The sequence below is a fragment of the Pyrus communis genome, chromosome 11 (genome assembly GCF_041283825.1).
Source record: "Pyrus communis isolate YQ-2024b chromosome 11, ASM4128382v1, whole genome shotgun sequence".
Taxonomy (NCBI): Eukaryota; Viridiplantae; Streptophyta; class Magnoliopsida; order Rosales; family Rosaceae; genus Pyrus; species Pyrus communis.
The window spans coordinates 21694974-21717716 of NC_142575.1; the positions used below are offsets into that span (position 1 = coordinate 21694974).

The window sequence follows — 22743 nt, forward strand, 5'->3', positions numbered from 1 at the left end:
AGACAATAATAATATGACATAGAAGAAAAATAAAAATAAAATATAAAAACAGAAGAAGCAAACAGAATCCAAGGTCCTTGCAATATTTGCAAGTCTTTTGTGTTTTTTGGGGTGCAGATGAATAGTGGGAGAGCGATTGCAGCAATTTGCTGTTGCAGAAAGATAAATAAACTATGCGAGATTGATTGAAAAAAAAAAATTAAAACTAAAATACTCATTTTCTAAACTTTAAAAAATTGAAATCAAACGAACAAAAAAATTTATAAATTGAGTCATACCTTAGTTGGAGGATTCAAAATCATCATCCATAACTTGTCTCTCTATGAGAGCTATTAGAATTTTAGCCGGAATAAACGTAAGATAAACAAAGAGTGATCGTAAAGTTTAATAATAGTGTTTGAGTTTATTGATAAATTTGAATTTTATTATTAATTTCATTTTGTATTTAATAGTAATTATGCAATATGGTAAAATAAACAATTAACATTTAAAATTTAAATTGAATGCAAAAAAAGGTGACATGGATTTAAATAAAAATTCTCAAATGTAAAATGTAACATTTTCTTTCTTTTGTTTGGCCATAAATTAAATATTTGTCTTCGAAACAACGCAACCGAAAGTAATTTTCTTTCTTTAATATGTGAAGTAATTTTCTTTTTATTTTTCTTTTTTATTTTTCCTCAATACATTTCAAAACAAAAAAGAGAGAATCAGAAACACAGAAAGGTATTGGAGAAATGAAGAAAGCAGGAGGGGCAGAGAAGAAAAGGGTGCGAAGGTCATCGGGCGCTATTCAAAACGGCGGCAGAGATTCCAGCTCCGATACCCCTCCTAGGGTTTGTTCTTTCTCTGATCCCTGATCTAGGGTTTCTCATATATGAAATTGGGCATTTCAATTTTGATTTTTGTGTATTTCTAGGAAATGAAAATTTGAAATTGCCAATTTGATTTGTAATACCCGCAGTTATGTAGTGTGAAAAGCACTGCTGTTTTTTATTTATTTATAATTAATTTTTATTGCTCTGTTGGGTTGCTGAAATGGGTAGGAGAGGGAAGGAACTAGTTGAAAGTTTCAATACAATGTGTTTAGTTATTTAGAAAATGAGGAATTATAAATAAGGATTATAAGGGCATAAGTTGGGATAATGAATGATTTATCCATTTGAAGAAAATCGTCACTGGTGCGGGTTTTGCTTTAATAATATTGAATTTCCTTCAGGGTTGCAAGGATATGCCATGGAAAGCTGGATCATTTTGTTGTTTATGGTAGAGCTTTCGAAATGGGAGCAATTCGGTATTTCTGCTTTTTCTTTTTGGGCATCTTTAGTGTGCTGGAGTGGTGGGGTTTTTGTTACTAGCAACCTTGTTTAGCCTAAAAAATAGACAGAAAATCTTTGGACCAAAAGTAAGCAGAATGCGGTAAAGCAAATGAGGCCGCTGCAAATGGATAAGAAGATGTTCAATGATCACATCATTTTTCTGGCATGATCAAATTAGAATTGTTTTACCTATGTTGTGTGTGCAATGGAATGAAATTGCAGATGGGGTACTAATTCCAGGACTGCTGTAAAGGATAGATGAAGAAAAACAAAATCTTGAAAGTAAAACAATTTGAAATAGTTTTTGGTTTTTAGTTTTCTTTTTGTGTAACCTTCCTTGTACATTTCTTCTACATCTCGCCCACCATCCTTCCTCCACTCTTCTTCGTCTCTCACCATATACTTTCCCCATATTTTAAGCATGAAAAAGCAAACAATGAGAACCAAAACATAATGGTTATCAAACGGGCTGTAAGCAATTCACAGTGAACCTCCATTTTCAATTAATATCTTGTGATTCTATCCTTGTTTTTCTATCCAAACTGAAATTTTGATATGTGAACTTTGAGTTCTATCATTGAATTGCATTGTAAGTGGAGGATAACAAATTTTTTTTGACATTAGGATTCCTTGTATTATTTTTTTTCCAGATGCTGTAAATACTGGACTGATAAAATTGAATTCCTTCAATGATAACTTTTTGTTTCTATTATGTTCTGTTATGTTCCTTTGGCTGAACATGCAAAATATTGTACATAGATTCGCAGATAACGAAAGTTTAGACAATATATTGATATTTACTCTTTAAGGAAAAAAAAAAAATATAGTACCACGTGATGCATAATGTGTCATTGATGCTGTTATGCATATTGTAAGTTTTCTTGCATGAATCTAGTCTTCTGGATGGCATACAAAATTCAGTTTATGAGGTCACAGAGCCTCATATCAATTCCAGAACAAATGTTGTTGCTCAGATAGTGAGATTTTGGAATATTCTGCATTGTAGAATTAAATGGTGTTACTTATATATCTACTAAAAATGCATTTTAATTTGTTAGTGTGCATGAGTGCTTATAATGCCTCCTCTCCAACACTTATTATCTCAACCTTAGATAGTTATTAATTAGTGGTGGAAAAGTTATTGTTTTCTTTTGGATATAGATTCTCGGCATGATGCTTATCTTTGCCCAATTATGTTTTGGATTTCAAGGCAAGATAGTATTGGCCAACTGGTTTCCATAGCCTGCTGATATTTGCCTTGGTTGCTGATTACCACATGATTTTATTTCAGAAACAAGCTACCCAGAAAGATGTGTTCCAGTTGTTTGCTGAGAAGGTGAGAGACAATAAGGATTTGGTGTCTAGGTGGGCTGTTCTACAGGAGACACGCGTGGAATATTTCAGGGGAAAGGATTTTGTAAGCTTTTTGAGAAATCATCCTGAGGTCAAAGATATTCTAGAATCAGATAGAAATCTAGAAGCTGAAGATATTGCCGATGCTTTACTGAGAAAGAATCTTCTAGTACGCTGTGATCGTGTGGTGAAAACTCTTCGTCCTGGGAAGAGAAAGTTGTCTACATGGCCTGCACATTTGGAGATCTTTCCAGTAAGCTAACCTCTTAATTGTTTTTGAACAAGTAGCTTGCTGCCCTTGCAATTAGCATGCTCTGCCTACTAGTTTTTCTTTTCATTTTAGTATAATACTTTAGATTAAGGAATATATTCTTGGGGACCAGTTAAAGTGACTAAATCTGTCCTTGCTGTTTCAGAATCTCTTCATTGTGTATGTGCTCATACTCTTTATGTCTATGTGCTAAATCTGGCCTTTCGGTCTCGGTCTCCGTTTTTGACTTTTTCAGTCAACTTGGTTTTTTTTTTTTTTTTTATTCGGTTGTTTCTTCATCAGTTTGGTCTGGTTCCTCGGTTTTATGCCCACCCCTATTCATACTATGCTATTTATGCTTACTTTGTACTTGTGGACATTTGGTGACATTGTTGTACCCTTTTTACTTTCTCCTTAGATTGCTATGTTTTGATTTTATATTTGTAAAAGTTTGAAACTATGGAGGAAGTGGGTGAAGTTACTTGATGGTACCATCCATAGTGTGTTGAACTTCCCCTTTTTAGCAGGTTTACTAATATTTCAATCCTGTCTTTCTGTGAGCTGTCCTCTCTTTATTTATTTTCTAAGCACCACGCATCACCTTTGGTAATTTTTTTACTTCATTTGCAGGACCAAGTATTTTCTGAGAATGACGCCTTCTTTGCATGGACTTTTGTTAAACGGAGGCCTCTCTGGCAGACACTGCTCTCATTTTTCTGGCCAGTGGTTACATTGGCAATTTGCTTGTTTCCTGTATATCCCCATCGGTGCAAGCTACTAATACTCTACTCATGTCTCGGTGTCCTCCTACTTTTTCTTTCTCTACTAGTTTGTAAGTTCTCAACTTCTGGTCATTTGTTTCTAGCATTTCTTTACATTTGCTTAACTCTGATTGGTTTATGGTGATGTGGATACAAGAGTGGAAGATTAGGTTCATACCCTTCTCCCCTATTTAAAATGTCACTATTTTATTACACTTATTGGTGTGCAGGACATAGCAACAATTCTGCAGATTAGTCATGTAGTGGACATCAATATGCATTGCAATTGATATTTGTTGGATAATGCTTCACTTATTTTCAGACGTCAGGCTTTATTAGAGTCAGTGACATGCTTGTACATGCGTATATGTTTAATTCAATACCTAGATTTAGTTAGGTTATATACTTTCTGGCTTAGTACTATTATATCAACGCCATCCATTCCTTATTTTTGTGAGAAATGACTACGCATCATTTGAAGTGTGTGCCTTTCCACCAAGGTATATTTTAGGTAGTAGATTGTCCTAGGTCGGCAATATCAATGGGGCACATGGAAAGCACTGTTGGTTTGATGACATGACCAGAGACAGAGCAAGTTATTTAAAGGCCCGCCTATTAGCCCAAGTCCCGCAGAGTGCATTAAGATGAGATATTCACCCAAAAAAAAACAAAAAAAAGAAAAAAAAAATCCTAAATAGGACATGCCACCTTTGCATTAAGCACTATGCTGCTTGTTGTCCTTATCAGCTCTTGTTAAGTGTCCTTTGCCTATTATGTGGATTGCATTATTGTACGAGTGACTATCTTCTATCTTTGACCAGCATATGTGAAAGAAAGTCGATGCTACTTTTCAACGACGGTGGAAACTTGTTGGTTGTCGACAAGTTGTAGAGTTACCAGTTTTTTTTTTTTTTTTTTGTTAACTAGTTACTAGTTTTTTTGTAAAGCTTTTAGGATTCCTCCACACATTTTTGCCATTTTCACCGTTGCTAAATATTTGTGACTAATTCTTCTCAGAAAAAAATATTTGTGACTAATTTGCTTATGCCTTTTGCCTCTCTTAATGTCTTATTAACTCTTCTTCTTCAAGAATTCTGCATCTTACAATTCTTAATACAAAAGCCATCACACTTGACATATCATGTAAATCAACAGGTTCTTTTGTTTGTTTTTAATCGCTAAAGTCAATCTCACTATACCTATCATATGGAATTGGGATAGGGTGGGGATATATAGGTTCCAGGTTTATACTAGGTCTATATGTAGTTTTCTGTAAAAATATACATACGATCATAGCTATAAGGTTGTATCACAGCTGCCACCTTCACAGTTTTTATTATCAGGATTTTCCATCATCTTGGCCTAAAGGTCATTAAATATATGTTTGAATAGGGTATCATTTTTCAAGTATTCATTATATTTGCATCAAGAAACCTAAATTTGTATCTAGATTTGTTTATTTGACTACAAGCTTCAGCTTAGCTATGTCTGTGATCTGTTAATTTCTCGATTTTGCATTAAAGAGTGTTAATAATGCAAATGATCGTTCCAGTAATGATTTGTTCCCTGTAATATCGAACATGAACATTTAATTTTGTATTGTGATTTCTTAACTTCCAGTGAGAGGTACAATATTTGGAGTGCTATATATTGTTCTGGGAAAGCGAGTTTGGTTTTTCCCAAACATTCTCGCCGAGGAAGCTACTTTGAGAGAACTATTCCGTTTCTGGCCCAAGAAGGATGAAGAGGAGCGACCAAAGTGGACAACAAGGGTTTTCTATGCAGCAGTTGCAGTTCTGGTCATATTGCTGCTGAGGCACCATGCTCCTGATGAAGCTGCTAGAGCCAGGTGAGTTCTAAACCTACCAAATATACCGTAATGGCACTTGAGAGCATGAGTATGATCCTTGCTATGTACTGAGTTTCAAGTCGCATTGTTCTGTGGACGACGACAAATTGTGGCTAAACATGACAAAATTTTAAAAGTTTCAGATCCACAAAATTAAGAGTTCTAAACCTACCAACAAATTGCATCAAGAAACACAAATTGTGGCTAAACATGACAAAATCTTTTGTTAGGGCCCGTTAATATGCAATCATAGAGCATACTACTCTGCCTGCTAATGTGCTGAATCGGTTTTCTGCTTCTTGGTGTTGCCAATCATACTAATGATTGACTCCTTATTGTTGCAGGTACCAGAAACGTGTATCTAACATTATCGACGATGTTCTGGAGTGGTCTCCAAGATTGGCGCTTTCTGGGATGATGGAGAATATGCAAACTGTGGTTAACTCGACGGAGCCAAGTAATGCAACTGAGGAAGAGGTGACGCCGCCCGACACCATGGATGCAGAAACTTTCACGGTGCAGTACGATGCAGAAGTTAGTGAAAATCTAGAGAACAGCGACGAAAACCTAGACAGTAGAGAAGAAAACCTAGACAAGAGTGATGAACAGAAACATGATGACATATAACGTATGCGATACCGGAAAGAAGACATCGCTTCTCTTTGGCCTTTACCTTTAAATTTGAGTGTAAAACCATGTATCAGACAATAAAGCAGGTAGTTACATTTTTTTTGTGGGATTTATAAAGGTGTTTTGTAAGGTTTGGTAGTTGGTTCCTACATGACCACTTGGATCGTAATTATCGGGTGATTAACTCGTGCAATACACAATTACTGCCCAGTATCAAAGAAAAATATAGGATTTTTAGGTTGTCAGAATATTATTTATAACTCGACCGTTTAGCCTTTAGTTTTTATTTTTTCCTTTTTTGTGCTACAAATAGACAGATGCATTGAGCAAAAGGAAGCGTAAAGAAGTAATGGAAGAGGGAAAACTACAAGGGATTAAGGGCTCGTTTAACAAATGCTTTTAAACGACTAAAAGCGTTTTTAGAGAAAATATTTTGAGTTTCAAAAGCACTTCCAAGTGCTTTCTTCAAAAAGCACTAGTTATTTGCTTCTTCCAAAAAACGCTTCAAGTGTTTTACCATGATTAACTTACGTTTTTACTAATGATTGGCTTCTAGAATGCAGAAAAACAAAAACAAATGAAATTCCAAGCACAGCTCAAAATGAAGGTGACAAACATTATACACAAGATGGTTAAACACGAGTCCAACTTGGTTAAATTTCCGTCTCTCATATGTACCTCGAATTACAGAAAACTACTCTGTACATCAGGCAAAAATAGGAAAGGATAAAATCAAGAGTCGAAAGGGCTTCGCAGGCGCCAAATGACCCTTCATCATCACTCCTTCCCTACATCTATGCCTCAAGCGCAAGAACACAGCCAAGAATGAATTGCCGCCTGGCAAACGCATTGCCAAAGGGATCCAGGGGGACTCGTACCTTTTCGGGTAGAATCCACAGCACTCTGCCTCCAGAGGTTCACTGAATGGCAAGACGCCTCTGTGAGGCCTGGTTCGAAGATATGTTGCCCTGTTGCTGGCCTTTCCAATCTCCTCCTTCCCCTTTCTTGCCCGAGTATGAAGGATACATTGAAGCCTGCAGACCACCATGGGGCTGGTAGCAGCCACTACCATTTGCATAATTGTGAGCTGCATACGCATCGTGCACTTGGGAACCTCTTGCTTCCCGTTGACTATTGGGGGAATTCCATGTTTCAGCAGAATCCGAGGGAAATGGTTCTGAGCCCGATGAACTGCCGGATTGTGATGAGTGCGCTGGACCAGAGCCTCTGCCCTTTTCTTGTCTAGTGCTGTTTGAATTATCACCATTAGTTTTCTTTGCAAAACGTCCTCCAGTACCTCTCGCCCTTCTCATAGCATGTTGATGTCGTGATTCATGAAGATATGGCTGTAGAAAATGAGAATTAACAATCCAATTACAAAAGTTAGCTAGGCTTGCTGGATATTCATATTTCAAAGAAACAAACGCGAACAATTTGAGTTGGAAATCATTAACTGAAATAAAAATTTCATCATACCACCACAATTTATATACCACTAATCAACCCTGAAAAACAAAATCTACAACTGTTTATCGTCAGTCTCTTACAACCATCAGCATACAGTTAAAACATTTTAACCTCACACTAATCAAATTAGACAAGTCTACAGACTTTTACAGGACTGTTACCAAATATGGTTTATACAGTCGTTGAAAGCTCCAAAGTAACTACAGGTTCTTCACATGTCAAATCACAAATGTATATACTAAGCAAGCACATGCTTCCTTTAGCAGAATGCAGGTGACAATGCATCCCTCTATGCATACTTCATGGGTATTGCATAGCCATGTCCTGGTATGTACGTATGTGTGTGTATATAACTATATATATAATGGAGGCTTTAGTGATATACACAAAAGTGAGCACATCGCCATAATGACTCCAACTTTTTAAGCACTCAAGACAATTTTCAAAGCTCTTTTCACACAACCATAAAACTTCGAGTTGTGATATGTCAAAACTTAATATATATGATCACCAGAGAGAACGCACTCAATAAATGTCTTACCAACAGTGAGGTACATGGTTCAAACAGGCACACGAAACAAAAATATAACGCATCTATATGAAATAAAACATATTGATTATAATACAAACGCTTGCATGCACTTTCTACCTTCCTGACTTTTATTAGCTTCCTTTCTAGTTCTGCTTTTGCACGTGCCTGTCTTCGCCTTAGAATCCCTTGGTATTGTTTTGCATTTACATACACAGGCTCCTGTGCCATCTCAAGAGGCAATGGCATTCTAGCATGTGGCATTCCAAGAAAAGGGGGATAGCCCTGAGCATTTGAAACAAGATTAACAGTCTCTCACATTTATATATCAAAACATTTACTACTGCACAACTTCCAAATGCACAAAAACTAAATTCATATCATACCCAAGAAACATAACTTGAATGGGTTAAATATTATAACTAATCTGCTTTTTAACCACCACCACATGATGCAAGACAACACAAGGTGGCCTACTACCCAGGATTGTGGTAGGGTTTTGATAGTGGAAAATTAATCAAGTCAAGGAAAAAAGAAAAGATTTAGGACTGTTGTAAATTTAGTTAAAATAGAGAGAGAATAACATGGACGAGATGGACAAGAGAAAATGTACGAAGAGATATCAAGGCATCAAGCCTTTCAACAACACTATTGTGTATCCAAACGAATTTGCTTTACAGATAGAATAACATGGACAAGATGGACAAGATAAAATGCATGAGAAGATATCCAGGCACCAAGCCTTTCAACAACACTATTGTGTATCCAAAACAGATTTGCTTTACAGAAGCTTTCTATAGTCTTCACATTGAACTCCCATAGACTTGTAGCATACCAAGTCTGATTACATGGCAGTAGGAGACTAAGAAAACTAAGACATCCACTACTTCTAGGATCCAAAATACACTTTCATCTATCCATGATCCACTTTGCTCGAATTTGCTTTATAGCCTTCTTATATTGTCTTAACATAGAACTCCCAGACTAGTAGAAATACAAAGACTGACTCAATGGTAGGAGACTGATGTATGACAATAGTAAGGGAATCCAGACTCACTCCGGCCTTTGGCATCACACCAAAGGTGTATTGAAATCACTCCAATAAAGAAATTAGAAAAATTCCGGCATCACACCAAAGGTGCCTTGGAATACTCCAAGGTGGTTGTGCCTCACACATAAGCAGAGAAATCCATAATTTATCTCTTCACTAATAATCTGATTTCAAAAGCTTACATTTATAGGTTAATTGGTACATGAATCTGGAAAGATCCGCATTAATATGCTTCGGAATTCTAAAGACTAATTTACGGCACCGAATACATTAAAGAGAAATGTTAAGGAGTCTCTCTCAAAGTGGGACTCTCCACGGACGCTATGCCACCTCACAGTTTAACGTTAATTACCGTGCCAACATTATAAAACCTTGTGCCATTTCTCATGAGGTGGCAGAGGGAGTCCCACCTTTAAGAGTCTCCTTAGCATTTTACTACATTAAAAATGTAACATAGAGAGACTCAAGACAATTAACTTGCAGACTACATGCATAAATTGCAGTTATTATATAAGAAACTAAAGTTTGGACTTGGCTCCTGCATCATTTTCCCTTGGTTGCAGAAAACTCGACCTCGAGTTTGACACGTTAAGTTGGTTGCCAAGTTGCTATACTTGCCAAATATACAGGATCTCCAACCATGCAAGGACATAGTTGATGTAGGACAATAGGAAGGGATAGAGAAATAGAAGAGATCAGGACTCACTCAGGCCTTTGGCATCACACCAAAGGGGTATTGGGATCACTCCAATAGAGAAATTGAGATACTAACAATCAATATTCCTGAAGTCCAATATAAATTGATTCTCAATAACAGTCAACATGAACTCTTAGATTTACATTTTGTTACTCATTTATTTTATAATTTCACTGATTCTAACATTACGATAGGTATTTCTGTTTCAAAAGAATGTTGCATTGTCAAGATAAGACTTGGGATTTACTCCCCATAGACTCGATATATAGATCATTTCACTATGTCCATTGCTCTTCCCCACCCAAAACTTATTGAAATTCGATAATTTGAGAGCATTCAACTCCTAGCACACCCATAATCGGATGTCCCCAGGAGTGGAAAATCGACAACTCCAACTATTTCACAGGATGCACATAGGCCACAACAATAATAGTTACAATTATATGATATAATACATCTTCAAACTTCTCATTTGCCATGGCAACAATACATACGGAGAAAGACATTAAGAAGAATACAATTATGAAAAATATGAAGGAAAAAAAAAAGAACAAAACATGAAATCTGACAGTTGTAGTAAACCAGTCAGACCAGGAAAAAATTAATAACATAAACTCAAAAAAAAAAAAAAAAAAAAAATATCCCAAGAGAAAGAAGCTGTCACTAAATGCTTATTTCTTGCTAGAGTTATAATAGAGATCATATCATCACATTCAAACCCTGTAAATCCATACATCATGAGAAGACCATACCAAAACTCAAATTTCAACTACTAACAACAGAATGAAGCAATTTCAAAGGAAAAATTATCCTTTCCTCATCTACCAATTCAGACCAGATAATTTCCTCATCCAAAAGGTTGCTGGGTAGGAATGTTGTTAACCTCAGTTCCAAGTCCTGACAACTACCCATTCCACTTTCACAACCATCAGATGTACGATATAACAAAAATATTCTTTTTAGTAAGTAACAATGACCGGAATTAAATCCTTCTACAACAACCAGCCGCACATCATTCGTTCCCAAATGTTGTAAAGAAGACTAACACATATATACATGTACAAATACAAACTGTTAAGAGTCAGTGAGGTAAGTATAACATCTTCAGAAACTGAAGTTACTGAACAATTACATAGTTGCACAAAAAATAAATACACACAAATCCAACATGATGTAAGATGGTATTGCACAAAAGTATATTACTGTTTAACATACCAAAGGTTGATGTCCATAAGCTGCCATCATTCCACCATAATAAGGATCCTGGTAAGGATTTGAAGCACAAGCCTGCAAAACAAATGCATTAAAGCTAGGACTCATACATTCCAAAATCATGCAAGTACGAGTACCTGAACTTCAACATTACAGAATTCAATATTTGATGACTACCAGTAGAGCTGGAATCTTAAAAAAATGTAAAATGAACTTACAATCGAGTGACCCACAAGTTCAAGCTGTGGTGGTTGCGCAAGGCAATCATCGCGCACTGTTGGCACACCCGATCCAACATGCTTTACATTGCGGTGATCTTGCCCATAATTTCCAGCTGAAGTTGAAACAAGATATTAGAAACTGAACCCAACTAAAAGGGGGTGGGGAAAGTTTTATATCAAATTCCCAGACATAATAGGAAGTACTACCTGATCTTGGAGATGTAATATGTGAATCTTTGGTAGCATCATCATCATCTTCATTTGTCTCATCATTGGACAAAGATTGACCGTCATTAGACTCTGACCCACCATTTGGGCATTCTAACAAAGATGAGTTGGTTGCATTCCTCCCTGTCCCCGTTGGGGAGATGGGATTATGCCCAGCACTGCACCACCACGGTTCCGAATAAACACCGCTTGGTGGGATGGGATGAGCATGCAGTCGATTTTCAGCTTCGTTTTTTGGCTGCATGCCTCAAATTTCCTTAGATGGAGACCAGCTCTTAGTTCTACAGATAAGTAAGTTAAAAACGAAATCCAAGTGAGTGCCTAAAAAAACAGAGTTCCTCTTAATGTATAAGAAAGAGAATCAAAACATGCAGCCACAAACAAAACTATCAGCGGTGATGAAGAAAAATGAGTACCACAGAATGGAGCACCTCTATCTTGAGAATTCAGTTAATATGTGATCTTCTAGGCCAACAAAAGTAGAATGTATCCCGAGTTTAAACTTATTTTCACTTCAAGTTGTCAAAAACATAACCAACTTAATCCAAAAGTGGTGCACAAAGCTGAACTAAGCAAGAGACTTTTCTTCACCACTTTCCAATTACAGTGAAAGAAAAGATTAAATCCAACTTTCTCCTCTCACTCCCTAAACATATAGCAATTAAAAGCCAAAAAGAAAAAATTGAAAGTTCTATGCTCTGCATTGGTTGTTTCCCAGAAATTAAGCACAACAGTTGCATTAAGCTCAACAATGTTATAACTTTAAATAACCCGATCTCCAAATGTTAATTCATGATTAACTTCCAAGTAATCACAATTTACAAGTTATAGAAATTCAATACTGAAAAATACACTCCAGATAGTGTATCAATGATGAACCCCAATTGGTTGAATTATTCTGTACATACAATTAAGTAAGACTGCAAAATTACAAACCAAAAACCTCCTCTTTCCCCCTTTTTCTCAGCAACCGAACAGACCACAATTAAAACTCTCCGACCCCAGAAACAATTTTGAATTCCGCAAACCCTAAACGTACCGAAATCACAATTGCATGCAACAGAAACATGAACAGAGAGGATCAAATCAAAACCCCAATTCTCACAAACCCTAGAAATCAACCACACAAATTATATTCAAATTTAATAAATGAAAGGTCAAAATTTGAATCCCACTTTTTAAATTAAGGAAAAAAAAAATCCTAGAGCACTTACTTGCCGAGAGAAAAGCCAATCCCAAACAAAACACTAGATTTTGGGCCTCGGAATCTCACAATTTCTCCGCAATTCCATACAATCTCACTGTGTATATAACTGTAGTGGAAGAGCGCTCCCATTTTTATTTCCACTTACAAGGTGATGATTTCGTCACCCACCGCGGGACCCACCTATAGCTCTAGAACTTTTGCCTACCAACACGTGGACTATACAGAACCGGGAACTCCCTCGACCAGTTTTCGGTAGGCCGGGACTCGTCTCTGGGAAGCTCGGGAGAAGGGAACCGGTTGGAGCCAGTTGTAGGTTATAAAGTGAAAGCAACCGGAACCAGTGGGGGCCCACCAGGCTGAGGTTATCGCAGGAAATTTAGGAGCGAAAACATAAAAAATACTAAATAGAGTAAAAGATAAGGAAATTACGAGAGGCGCACTGGACGGGCAAGGTCCGGGATACGCGTGGCGTCTTGGTGGGGACCACAGAGATGGAGCAACGCCAGCAGCTTTAGCCACGTGTCCCGTAAATTTGACATTTTCCCGGGAAGAGTATGTTGGGAACCACGAAGGTGCGGTGGCCTACCTGCTGGTGAGAATAGTTTGGCCCACAGCCAATATACAATTAAGAGAAGCATGAGTCATCACTCTGACCCCAATGGTTCTGACAATAAATAAATAAGAATTAGGCCCGGTTCTAATGTTTGGCCAAGCCCGTCAATGTGATGGAAGGATTGTGCGTGGGAGGAGGTGTGACTTTTGGCAAAACCGGAAATGAATTTTGATTTTGGTTCGGTTTGACGGTGTGCACAAATAAAATTGAACCATTGGGTTTTGGTTTGGTACAGTTTCAGTTTAGTTTGGGCCTAACTTCCATTAAAAAATTAGGCTTACCTAAGAGGCCTGTTTCGGTTTCGAGCTCCCAATTTTTTTTGTTTTCTAATAGTTTGTTTTGGCCGCCAAACGGGAGAGAAACAACAAACAATGGCCAATGACATAGCATTTGTGGGATACCAAAAAAAAAAAATAATAAATAAATAAAAGTTTACTTGAATGTTATTTTTTGTTTCTACAGAGAATCCATTAAATGACCCTAAAATTAATCAGAAATGGCAAAAATTATTCACAAATGTAATAACTAAATTAACTAAGTTCACAATTGTTACCATATTAGCACGCCGGAGCAGGATGAGCGAAGGAATTCAAACTTTGGGCGCATTGTGCAGTGAAAGAGAGGACGGGAGGAGTTCGATTTTCGAACTGGGAGGATGACTTGAGGGAGAGGGGTAATCGAGACTTTGGATTTGACACGATCCAATCGGAGTTTGGTTGGAATATGTCGCGATTTGTAGTGAAAGAGGATGGAACGGAAGAGACGAGGACGTCGAGGAGAGGAAGACAACGTTTTGTGTGTCGATTTGGTTTCAACTTTCAACAACCAAGTTAAGTGGTGCCTGGCCATGTTACAAAGTGGTCGAGTGCAGACAAAATGTATGGACTCCACCAAATAATCAATTACAGCCCCAACATCTAATTAGCTAATTAAATTAAATATATTTTTTTATATTATGAGGTTCTGTTTGATTTGGTTCTAGATATCGGGAACCAAAACCAAACATTATCTTAGCTTTTGGTTCAGTTTCAAACTGAAACTGTTTCAAAACTGCAAAAATCAAATCATTTGATGCCGTTTGGTTGGTTCGTGTTTCGGTTTCGGTTTTCAATCTCAAGTGCCCACCTCTAATTGTACTTCGCTAGGCCACCACTAGACCTAGCAATCTACATGAAACTAGTTCACCGTCATTTTGTATCCATTCCATGTAAGTCTCTTATTGTGTAGCTATTTGTGACTTTTCAATGTTAAGGTTAATAATTTTCAGTGTGTGTAGATCATAAATCACACCATTTACTCTGATATTGCTTCACTTTCTAAAGGTCAAAAATATTTCCAACTAAACTAATAAAAATATTCTAAGTGGTGGATTACTTTACTGATTAGAGTCTTCCTCTTCAACCCATAGTTTTTTGGGTTCAAACTCTCCCCCTACTTAGTATAGTAGTTTTCTACTGAATATCATTTGTAATCAGTGTTCTCAAATGCCTGCTTAGGCAGTAGTCGGTTGGCCACCCAACACCACAATTAGTCCCTAGGCGTTTAAAAAATAAGAAAGAGTGCCGAGACTGCCAAGCCCGCCCTTGTGCATTTTATGTTTTTAAAAAATTATAAGGAATTTGTTAAATACTTGGATGAACACTCATTATATGTTTGTACATAAATCCCATCATTAACATTTACCAGAAACTAGACATGCTTAACTTGAAAATAGATAGATATTAGGGATTAGATCAAATCTCATTATAATTCATGGTTTTCATTTATTTGAAAATAAAAACATATAGAACACTTTACATAAACTACACACCTCAAATTATAGAACCTTGACAAGATATGCTTACTAACAATCTCCACATATCCAACCTCTAATCCTAAATTTTCTTTCTTTCTTCCTTTCTTTTTTCCTCATGCTCTTCTTTTCTACGTAAATTAACGCATACAGTGCATGCCATCATATTGCTCACTCAATCTCTCTGCTTGTCTGAAAATAATTGACAAGGAGCTACTGCTACTATAGTGAAATAGGGCGGCTCCCAAGCTTATTCATCAAGTAAAACACTAGTACAATATAGATATTTGCATGGATAGACTTTAACATGCTTGCAAGTCTAAATAGTATGTGAAAATTGTGTAGAAAAACAGACTCATGAATGCAAGGCATGTTTAACTTAGTGCTTGTGTCTAGATAATACCAAAGGTTGATATATGCAACTTTGTAATTAGCAAGAGGTGGAAAATAGATAGGATTTAGAAAAGGCAAACTTATCAAATTAATAAATGGACTGTGGAACCATGATTTTTCAGGATCAGAGTGTTGGAAAATAAAAAGGAAAGTATTTTAAGGATATGGTCTATGAAAGTATTTTAAGGAAAATAAAAAGGAAAGTATTTTTTAGCCCAAATGGTCTATGAAATTTGCATAACACACCACTTTGGTCCCTGAGATTTGAAATCAATATAAGTGGTCTCTAAGATTGTCCACCATCAATCATTTTGGTCATTCTGTGCAAAATTATGTTAATAAGGATCAAAATGACAAATATATCCTCAATTTAATATACAATGGACCAAAATAATTTGAAAAAAATTGAGGATATTTTGGTCATTCTATTGTTATTTAATGAAGATTTTTTAAGAAAGCACCAAAATGATTGATGGTAGACAAACTTAGGGACCAATTCTATTAATTTCAAATCTTGGGGGACCAAAGTGAGGAGTTATGCAAATCTCAAGGACCATTTTGGCTACAAAGCCTATGATTAATTAGGTTTGATATGATTTGATTTGGTTTAGGTTTCCTTGTCTTGTTGACAAATGATTATTGTGATTTGTTTCCTAGTATTGCTCATTTGTAATGTTATAAAGACCTCATTATGGAGAAAAATAAAGTATTGAAGTAGTATTTTGAGAACTGTGATATTGTAGAGAATTCTTATATTTGTCATAAACCCTTCATTTTCAACTTGGTATCAAAGCAGAGTTCGATTCTTGGTTGAACTTTGCAGAGAGCGATTCCATGTGGGTGCACGAAGCTAATTTTCTTCATGCACCCACAGGCCAAGAACTTGAGGGTGAAGATTGTCTATGACTGTTAGAAGAAGATAAATTTTCGCTGCCATGAAGAAGAATAAAGGGAAGAAAAGTGCGTGGTTTCAATGCCTTGGAGGGAAGAGATTCGAAGAAAAAAAAAAGAAGAAATTTTGACAAGGTAGGATACGTTTCCTATCATGAAGGTTTTTGGCTTTTGTTTTATTTTTTATTTTTTTAATTTAGTATGATTATGAGTTTGAGAAAGAAAAAAAAAAAAAAAAAAAAGACAAGAAGAATGAAAAAAGAATTGTAGGAAAAAAGAGATTTGGTGGTTGGGGCTTCCAAAAAGAGGCGTTAGTTTTAGTTGGGTTTTTGAAAAGATTAGCATTTGTTCCAACTGGACCTTCGAAAAGAGGCGTTAGTTTCATCATATCAAGAGATTTATTTATCGGGCTTTTGAAAAAGGACATTAGTTCGAATTGGGCTTTCGAAAAGATTAGTGTTAGTTCCAGTTGGGCTTTCAAAAAGAGGCATTAGTTCCGAGGATTATGGTTTGTTCGTCGGGCTTTCAAAATGAGACATTTAAACTAGTTGGATTTTCAAAAAGATTGGCACTAGTTCCAGCTGGGCATTCAAAAAGAGGCGTTAGTTCTGACGAGTTGTGATTTCCTGATCTTTTGAAAAGATTGTGATTTCCTTCTTGGCAAACTCATGATTTCACACAATGAGTTTGAGAGGGGAATTGGAAAATAAAAAGGAAAGTATTTTAGGGTTATGGTTTAATTAGTGATTTTATATGATTTAATTAGGTTTGATATGATTTGATTTGGTCTATGTTTCCTTGTCTTGTTGACAAATGAATGTTTTGATTTATTTAATAGTATTGCTCCTTTGTAATCTTATAAATACCTCTTTATGGAAAAAAAAAAAGTATTGAAGCAGTATTTTGAGAACTGTGAGATTGTAGAGGATTCTTATATTTGTCATAAAACCTTTATTTTCAACTGTAAGGCAGATCGGAATATAGTAACCTCAGAAGTTTGGTCATAAATTCAATAGTTCCAAGCAGAGCTAGATTAATGGAGCAACGGTATCACCATCATCCTGTTCAAAGCAATGAGCAAAGTCCAAACAACTTCGCAGAGATTGACCAAATTCAGAGTAGTGGTGCCACCATCATCATATGGTTTCCTCATAAGTCCAAGCAACATCAACACATTCCAAGGAGTTGGATTTTATTTTTTTTAGTTAGAGAAATGGCAAGGTGACTATCTCAAAATCATCACTAATAGGATCTGCCACGTGTTGTCTAACACACGGCTTTCAAAGGACTTTCTTCTTCTTAAATACACCAACTATAGGGGCTTGAACGAAAAAATATCAATTGTACCATAGAGTATTCCCATGTGATTTTCAGGCACATCTTGAAATCATTTTTCACGTTATATGCTTTAAGATTTATAGACGCCAATCAAATAGTTTAGAATATATATATCTATAGGGATAGGATTAAGGGACAAATAATTTTACAAATACTTTTACACTCCTTGTTAGTCTTTAGATCTATTTGAATCCAATGGTCTTGAATAAAATTAATATGACTCATCTAAACTACTAAATGAAGTGGCGCTAATGACATGGAAATAAAAAGACTTTAATCAATTAAAAAAATTCAAGGAAAAATTATTAGGTTATGCGGAAACTTAAATACTTCGGAGCCTCCATCTTCATCTAACTCCCTATGTCATTGTTAATTTAGATGACAATAACTCAATCATGGATATATCAATCTCGCTCCATACAACCTAACTGACTTTTTCACTTTCTTCTTCCTATTCTCTCCCCTCTCTCGAATCCTACAGTATCAATACTATATTTTCATGGGTTGCCTGTAAATGATGGAAAGGTATAAAAAAGTGGGTTGAAGAAGATAGATTCAGAACTCTCGCCTTGTTAAATTTTATTTATTTATTTTTCTGTTTGGTTCAATCACTGAAGATCCCCCGGTTTCTTAGCCCATAATTTGAATATGGATATAGTCGGGGAAACAAAATTGAATCTTCCTGGAAAGGAATGAGGTTTTAACCCTAAAACTAATTTACATCAAATTTCTTAAGTATGTCCTTGATTTCTTTTGGTTATTGCATAATATAAACAAAAGAACTAATCAAAATCTCTCCTCGTCCTTCTTTATTTTGGACTCAACAACAATTTTTATTTGATGCACAACACAATTTCATGAAGGAAGATGGTGTTCGCCAAGGAAGATGAATGGTTTAGGTGCAACAGAACTTTTTTCAAAGTATTTTAAATTTTTAGTAGAGGTTTATGTTAATTTATTCCAAGCCATCACCACATCACCTACTAAATTAATGACAATAATCTTAACTTTTAATTATGACCATTAGATTAAAAAAATCAAAGGGCTAATAAGGAGTGTAAAGATATTTGTGACATCCCACATCGGCCAGGGAAGTGATCCTTATATGTATATTCCCATCCCTACCTAGCACGAGGCCTTTTGGGAGCTCACTGGCTTCGGGTTCCATCGGAACTCCGAAGTTAAGCGAGAAGGGGGCTAGAGCAATCCCATGATGGGTGACCCACTAGGAAGTTGCTTGTGAGTTCCCAAAAACAAAACCGTGAGGGAATGGTAAGCCCAAAGCGGACAATATCGTGCTATGGTGGTGGAGTGGGCCCGAGAAGTGATCCGTCCCGGGCCGGGATGTGACAATTTGGTATCAGAGCCTAACCTTGGTCGTGGTGTGCCGACGAGGACGTCGGGCCCCTAAGGGGGGTGGATTGTGACATCCCACATCGGCCAGGAAGTGATCCTTATATGTATATTCCCATCCCTACCTAGCACGAGGCCTTTTGGGAGCTCACTGGCTTCGGGTTCCATCGGAACTCCGAAGTTAAGCGAGAAGGGGGCTAGAGCAATCCCATGATGGGTGACCCACTGGGAAGTTACTCGTGAGTTCCCAAAAACAAAACCGTGAGGGAATGGTAAGCCTAAAGCGGACAATATCGTGCTACGGTGGTAGAGCGGGCCCGGGAAGTGATCCGCCTCGGGCCGGGATGTGACATATTTGTAAAAATATTTGTCCCTACGGGTTAGGATCAAGGGACAAAGATTTTGACAAACACTTTTACGGTTCTTTATAGCCTTTAGATCTTATAACATTCAATGGTCTAGATTAAAAGTGAGGTGGAGATTTTTAAACATTAAACGACTTGGATGATTATGTCGATTATAACTAATAAGGAAAATATTAATTTAAATTAAATAGAAATATCTAATACAATAAAATTGAAAGAAAAAAAATAAAAATTTGAAGGGATAGAAAAAGAAAGTAAAACCTACAGTGAAGAACACCCAAGAAAGGTGAGAAGACATATCGATGTTCTCGCGTCTTACTACTTGTGATAGTTTGATTCGATTGATACGAAATTTTGATGCGTACACTGAATCAAGCTATCAGTCTTTTAAATCTTCTCAGAACAAAACCCCAAATTATAAATCTTCAAAAGGCTACAAAAGAGTGTCAAAATCCTTTGTCCCTTGATTCTATCCCTATATATATATATGTGTGTGTGTGTGTGTGTGTGTGTGTGTGTGTATTTCTTCGTTGTGTTTCCCTCCTTGTTCATTTTTCCCCAGGTATTCGCAATGTCATCAACTTCCGAATATATTTCTTCGCCTGGGGAAATCTTTGGCTTGCTCCCATGTTCATGATCTTTATTAAACCAGCTTCGTATCTTGCGATATTGGTGGCCCGAAGGAAGAGATCATCTATATCCCATGCACGAGAACTTATGATATGAGAACTTATGACTGTGTCAGCCAAACAGCACATGTGCTTTTACAACAATCTAGACATGCAACTCTTCTTATGCGGAAGTGTTCTATAAGGAGTATGATTTTTCTCCTTCCTAATCCTCTCCCCTTCTCACTCATCCTCTTACATTTTCTTTTCTGTCTTTCTCTATAATAAAAAAATTAATATAAAATATTAACGTGATTTAGTCGTAATCGTAATCATTTAAATATGAAGAAATAAGCACTCAGTACTACGGTCTCAAGGTATTCTTCGTCACTTAGAAATAAGAAGTCTTAGGTTCGAATCTCGTGGATAATGAATTAGATGTACTAAAAAATAAAAATAAAAAATATATATATTGAAAGGGTTAAACCCTTAAGTAGAGAGTCCAAATCGGATATCTCGATGGTTTGATCAAAAGATGGTTATTTCTTGTTTATCCCATCTCAATTGTTCCACTTCAATTGTTCCGCTGTCTAATTTACGGCATACGTCCTCCCAGCCTTGGTACGTGATAGGATTATTACCACCTGTGCAAAAAGAGTTGAAAACACTTAAAATACTTACAAGAGAAACAAAATTATTAAAGTATAGTTAGCTCAAGCAAGATTATTCTCTACACGGATTATTTTAAATAAATTTATGTGAAACCAATCCCAACTAATTATTTAGAACAAAGTTTTGGAAAAAGGTGATTTAATGACCTAAATAAAGAAAAACAAATTTAATAAAAAGGCTAACTAAAATTTGCAATTTTAAAGAAAGAAAAGGAAACAATTTTTACTGTCACCTTAACAATTATATGTGGTTCTTCTAATTACTTATGAATTACACATGCATATTTTGAAGGTGAGGTTTTCCTAATATATATCCTACTTGAAACCTCCAACATAGAACGTATATCTAACATGCAACCCGTCCGTGGTGTCCAAATCAAATGCAAACATGCAAGACTCATTAAGTTTTGTGAAAACACTTGAAAAAACATATAACCCTTAAGATGTGTCGTCCATCCCAAGTGAAGTTACATATATTAATCACAAGAAGCCTTAGTCAATTTCACAGACAACCCTCTACCAAAATTGCATGAAATTACTTTTCTAAATATCCTAATGTTTTCGAATCACTAAAACAAATAGATAGTTTAAACCGATAATTAACAATTCAAAACTTGCATGCATAATATCATAAGAAAATTAAAAAGAGACCACATATGCTTACTTAGGCTCATGGCCTCACCCTAGCAAAGAGGATTAGTTACGCATATTTATAATAAAAATCATAAAGTTCTTTATTGAAATAGAAAAAGAATGAAAACACCTTAAAAGTTGAAGTCTTGAAATCTCTAAGTTTTGGCCAAAAGAGAAGAAACTAGGGCCAGCCAAAAGGCTTATTTATACTACTCTATTTTTATTTTTATTTTTTTAGTTGAGCCATAGCTTTAGTAAGTTAGATGTTAGATTATTCACCGACGGGGTTCGAACCCACGTCGTCATGCAAGGGTACAACACATTTCCACCACTATGGTAAAGGGCCCCTTGCATTTTTACTACTCTAATTAAATGCTCCTAGTAAAAGGTCTTGGAATAAGCCTAGGAAACCAAATAAATTAGGAAGTATAATCCTAAATTAACTTGATAAATTAGCCCAAAATTCTGCACATCCACGTTTTGGATCCATATCAGCTCCAAAACCAGCCCAAGATAGCGGGATTTAAATCTTGGAATATTCTAAACACTTATCCAGAAAGTCACGAACTGAAAAGAGATCATCGTGGGCTCCAAAAATCACAATTAAGCCCAGAAACATCACTTTCTATCAACGTGCACTGCTTCTTTATTTAATCACCAAAAAATAACCATTTGGTAGAAATCGCTGAAATTTTGATACAAACAAGTTAAGAAACACACAAACATCCTCCAATTTGAATTACTCAAAAATTCGTTTGTTTGGTCACGTTTCGCTTCGCAGGAAATCGAATGTCCTATATTGAAAATATAAAGCAAAATATCAAAATTCTACCAAAATAATTACCAAACTATAGAATAGGGTAAAATATATAATATAAAATCAACTCATTAAAATACCCCTAAACTTAGCTTTTTGCTTGTCCTCAATGAAACTGGAAAATAAAAGAAAAGAAAAGCTAACAAACCAAAAACAAAAATTAATTAAGACGCAAAAAAAATTCACCTTCAAGTTGCAATCCATAGAAAACGTTACAAATTAGAATATTTTTCAAAAGTTCCAACCAATCTCACTACAAAGGCATTTATTCTTTTGGTGTAAAATGAACCAACATGGTTAAAGAGACTCGATTAAAACTCTTACCACTTGTCTTTTTATTTCACACATACTAACTTCAAACATAACTCTCTTTTTTTTTTTTTTTTTTTTTAGTAATAGTAGTGGTCGTGCAATGTCAGTTCACTTAAGCTTTTGATCTAACCCATGTAACGAGCTTTAGGTCAATGAAGCCCAAACCACAAGGGCTTTAGGGCA

The 22743-nt window shown here is 36.0% G+C and overlaps 2 protein-coding genes across 3 annotated transcripts; one reads left to right on the top strand and one right to left on the bottom strand.

The window, feature by feature from the left end:
• Positions 1–601: 601 nt before the first annotated feature.
• LOC137741787 (uncharacterized) lies at positions 602–6386 on the top strand. Its single transcript, XM_068481505.2, has 5 exons — positions 602–836; positions 2611–2925; positions 3553–3754; positions 5304–5532; positions 5877–6386. The coding sequence occupies exons 1-5, from the start codon at positions 738–740 to the stop codon at positions 6157–6159; spliced, it is 1128 nt and encodes a 375-aa protein (XP_068337606.1). The 5' UTR covers positions 602–737; the 3' UTR covers positions 6160–6386.
• A 354-nt stretch (positions 6387–6740) lies between these two features.
• LOC137741788 (nuclear transcription factor Y subunit A-1) lies at positions 6741–13130 on the bottom strand. 2 transcript variants are annotated; one of them, XM_068481506.2, is made up of 6 exons: positions 12782–13130; positions 11547–11848; positions 11337–11452; positions 11122–11193; positions 8279–8443; positions 6741–7508 (listed from the first exon to the last, which is right to left on the bottom strand). In XM_068481506.2, the coding sequence occupies exons 2-6, from the start codon at positions 11809–11811 to the stop codon at positions 7080–7082; spliced, it is 1047 nt and encodes a 348-aa protein (XP_068337607.1). In that variant the 5' UTR covers positions 11812–11848; positions 12782–13130; the 3' UTR covers positions 6741–7079. The 2 variants fall into 2 exon arrangements, with proteins under 2 accessions (XP_068337607.1, XP_088535430.1); XM_088679304.1 differs by lacking the exon at positions 12782–13130 and adding an exon at positions 11984–12099.
• Between the last annotated feature and the right edge of the window lie 9613 nt (positions 13131–22743).

Coding starts and splice junctions, on each gene's coding strand:
- LOC137741788 (XM_068481506.2), bottom strand. CDS start 11,811: ATGCAGCCAAAAAACGAAGCTGAAAATCGACTGCATGCTCATCCCATC. Junction 11,453..11,546: donor TATTACATCTCCAAGATCAG/GTAGTACTTCCT, acceptor TTTCAACTTCAG/CTGGAAATTATGGGCAAGAT. Junction 7,509..8,278: donor AGCTAATAAAAGTCAGGAAG/GTAGAAAGTGCA, acceptor CATTTTCTACAG/CCATATCTTCATGAATCACG.
- LOC137741787 (XM_068481505.2), top strand. CDS start 738: ATGAAGAAAGCAGGAGGGGCAGAGAAGAAAAGGGTGCGAAGGTCATCG. Junction 2,926..3,552: donor CACATTTGGAGATCTTTCCA/GTAAGCTAACCT, acceptor CTTCATTTGCAG/GACCAAGTATTTTCTGAGAA. Junction 5,533..5,876: donor GATGAAGCTGCTAGAGCCAG/GTGAGTTCTAAA, acceptor TTATTGTTGCAG/GTACCAGAAACGTGTATCTA.